Below are 2,316 nucleotides of genomic sequence, written 5' to 3' on the forward strand. Positions count from 1 at the left end.
CGATGAGGAGCGAGTAATGAAAAGACTGTTACAGGACTGGAGGAACCTGGACGAGAGGTTCATCCCGGAAGAGCAAAAACAGTTATATAAAGAGATGTTTCAGAAATACAAGGAGAAGAAGGGAACCCTTATGACAAGTCCTATGGAACAAACAGGAATGCAGGAAACACAGAGTATGGGATTGGGCAGTTCTGGCAAAGGAAGTAGGAAAAGAGGAAGACGGCCGATGAGTGAAACTATACAGGTGGTAGGGGAGACCCTGGTAAACTCAGGAAGAGTCATACCTCTTTCAGAGGTATTTCAACAACATCCAAAAAAGTTATAAATGATTGTAACAAGCTGGAACATTAGAGGTCTCAACAGTAAAGGAAAACAGAGGTATCTGAAGGAAAGGGTGCAAAAATACAAGCCTAGTATAATGATAATCCAAGAGACTAAGATCAACTCTCAAAAATTGGAAGAGATAGCGAGAAAATATAAAATACAATATGAAGTCATGGCTCAAGATGCGACCGGCACAGCTGGAGGATTGGCAATCCTATGGAACCCAGAGGAGGTGCAAGTCAAAGATTGGGTTAGTCTCCCTAGAATCCTTTCAGGCTCATTTAGAATGATAGGGTCACTAGAGTGGGTACTCATCACTGGAGTTTATGGCCCGCACATCCCAAGGGAACGCAAAAATTTCCTTAAAAATATGCAGACTATCCGCAGGATTTTCCCTGGGATCCCATGGATTGTAGGAGGAGACTTTATTATGATTAAAACCCTAGGGGAAAAGAAAGGAGGAATAAGTAGACCAGATCAAGACATGGAGGCTTTCAGCGAAATGATAACAGAGCAAAGACTGGTAGATATTCCGACGATAAATGGAGTTCATACTTGGAATAATCGAAGGGGAGGCAGGAACCAAATAGCATCCAGGCTGGATAGATTCTTAGTATCAGAACAGATCTTAAACAGGGATGTATTTGTAGAGGCAAAGATTCTACCGGCCATGGGTTTTGATCATTGGCCTATCAGATTGGAAATAGATATAAAAAAGAACCCTCACAAACGCCCATTCAGGTTTGAGGCCTTCTGGCTCAGGAATAATCAGTTCATACCAAAATTAGAGGAATGGTGGACCCAGAGTCAACAAAGAGGGAGAAGTAAGATGCACACCTTTCAGCTAAAGCTCAGGGAACTCAAAGGGAAAATCAAAATATGGAACAAGGAGGAGTTTGGGAATATTTTAAGGGAGAAGCAGAGATTAGAATGGGAAATGGAGGAGTTACAACAGAAAATTATAACAGAAGGATGAAATGAAGAGAAGAGCAGAGAAGAAGGAATCCTGATCAGCCAAGTAGAAGAAAGGAGAAAACAGGAAGAAATCCTATGGCAACAAAAGTCCAGAATAAACTGGCTCCGCGAAGGAGAAAGGAACACAAAGTTTTTCCACCAAGCAATGGTTCAACACAGGCAAAGAAACAGAATTTTCTCCATTTTAAACAATGAAGGGCAAAGAATAACAGAACATGAAGGAATTGAACAAGTCTTAGTTGAGTATCACAGAGATTTGCTGACAGAACCAAGGGTCGACAGAGATGAGGCAATCGGAAGAATATGCAACGAAATTCCCAAGATGGTAACTGAAGACCAGAATAAAGCTTTGATGAGGGCAGCAACGCTAGAAGAAGTAGAGGAAATAGTAAAAGGAATGAAGAAAAATAAGGCACCAGGACCGGATGGATTTACGGCAGAGTTTTATCAAGCAGGCTGGCATTTCCTGGGAAACGATATTCTGGAAGTGGTGGAAGAGTCGCGTAGACAGCAAAAGGTATGGCCAAGTCTTAACTCTACCTTGTTTACTCTTATTCCTAAATCGGCCAAATCTGAGAATGCCCAAGGTTTTCGCCCAATAGCCCTTTGTAATGTTATTTATAAAATTATTGCAACCCTGATAGCTAAAAGATTGAAGCCAATCCTTGTGAACATTATCTCCCCGGAACAAACCAGCTTTGTGGAGGGGAGACAAATCCTAGATGGGCTGGTGGTAGCTCAGGAGGTGATCCATTCCCTACAGCAAAAAAAGAAGAGAGGAATGATGATAAAGCTGGACTTATCAAAAGCCTACGACCGCCTCAACTGGAACTTCCTCAAGGCAACGCTCAGGGCATTTGGTTTTAGTAATAGATGGATTGAATGGATTTACAACATGATATCAACACCTAACTTTTCTATTCTGTTGAATGGGACTCCCACAACGACTTTCAATGCCACTAGAGGATTAAGACAGGGGGACCCCTTATCGCCCTTTTTTTTTATCATGGCGGCAGA

General features: G+C 42.0%; 1 protein-coding gene across 1 annotated transcript; it reads left to right on the plus strand.

Moving 5' to 3' along the window:
- The first annotated feature begins 496 nt into the window (after positions 1-496).
- LOC149227995 (uncharacterized) lies at positions 497-1,300 on the plus strand. The gene has a single exon (XM_089380643.1). It carries the CDS (start codon positions 497-499, stop codon positions 1,298-1,300), a length of 804 nt encoding a protein of 267 aa, XP_089236769.1.
- Positions 1,301-2,316: the final 1,016 nt, after the last annotated feature.

The sequence above is a fragment of the Pinus tabuliformis genome, chromosome J (assembly GCF_031772625.1).
Source record: "Pinus tabuliformis cultivar Carrire ecotype Pingquan chromosome J, CPIR1, whole genome shotgun sequence".
NCBI classification, from domain to species: domain Eukaryota; kingdom Viridiplantae; phylum Streptophyta; class Pinopsida; order Pinales; family Pinaceae; genus Pinus; species Pinus tabuliformis.

Excerpts from the sequence above, each read along its gene's own strand:
- LOC149227995 (XM_089380643.1), top strand. The coding sequence starts at position 497 with ATGGCTCAAGATGCGACCGGCACAGCTGGAGGATTGGCAATCCTATGG.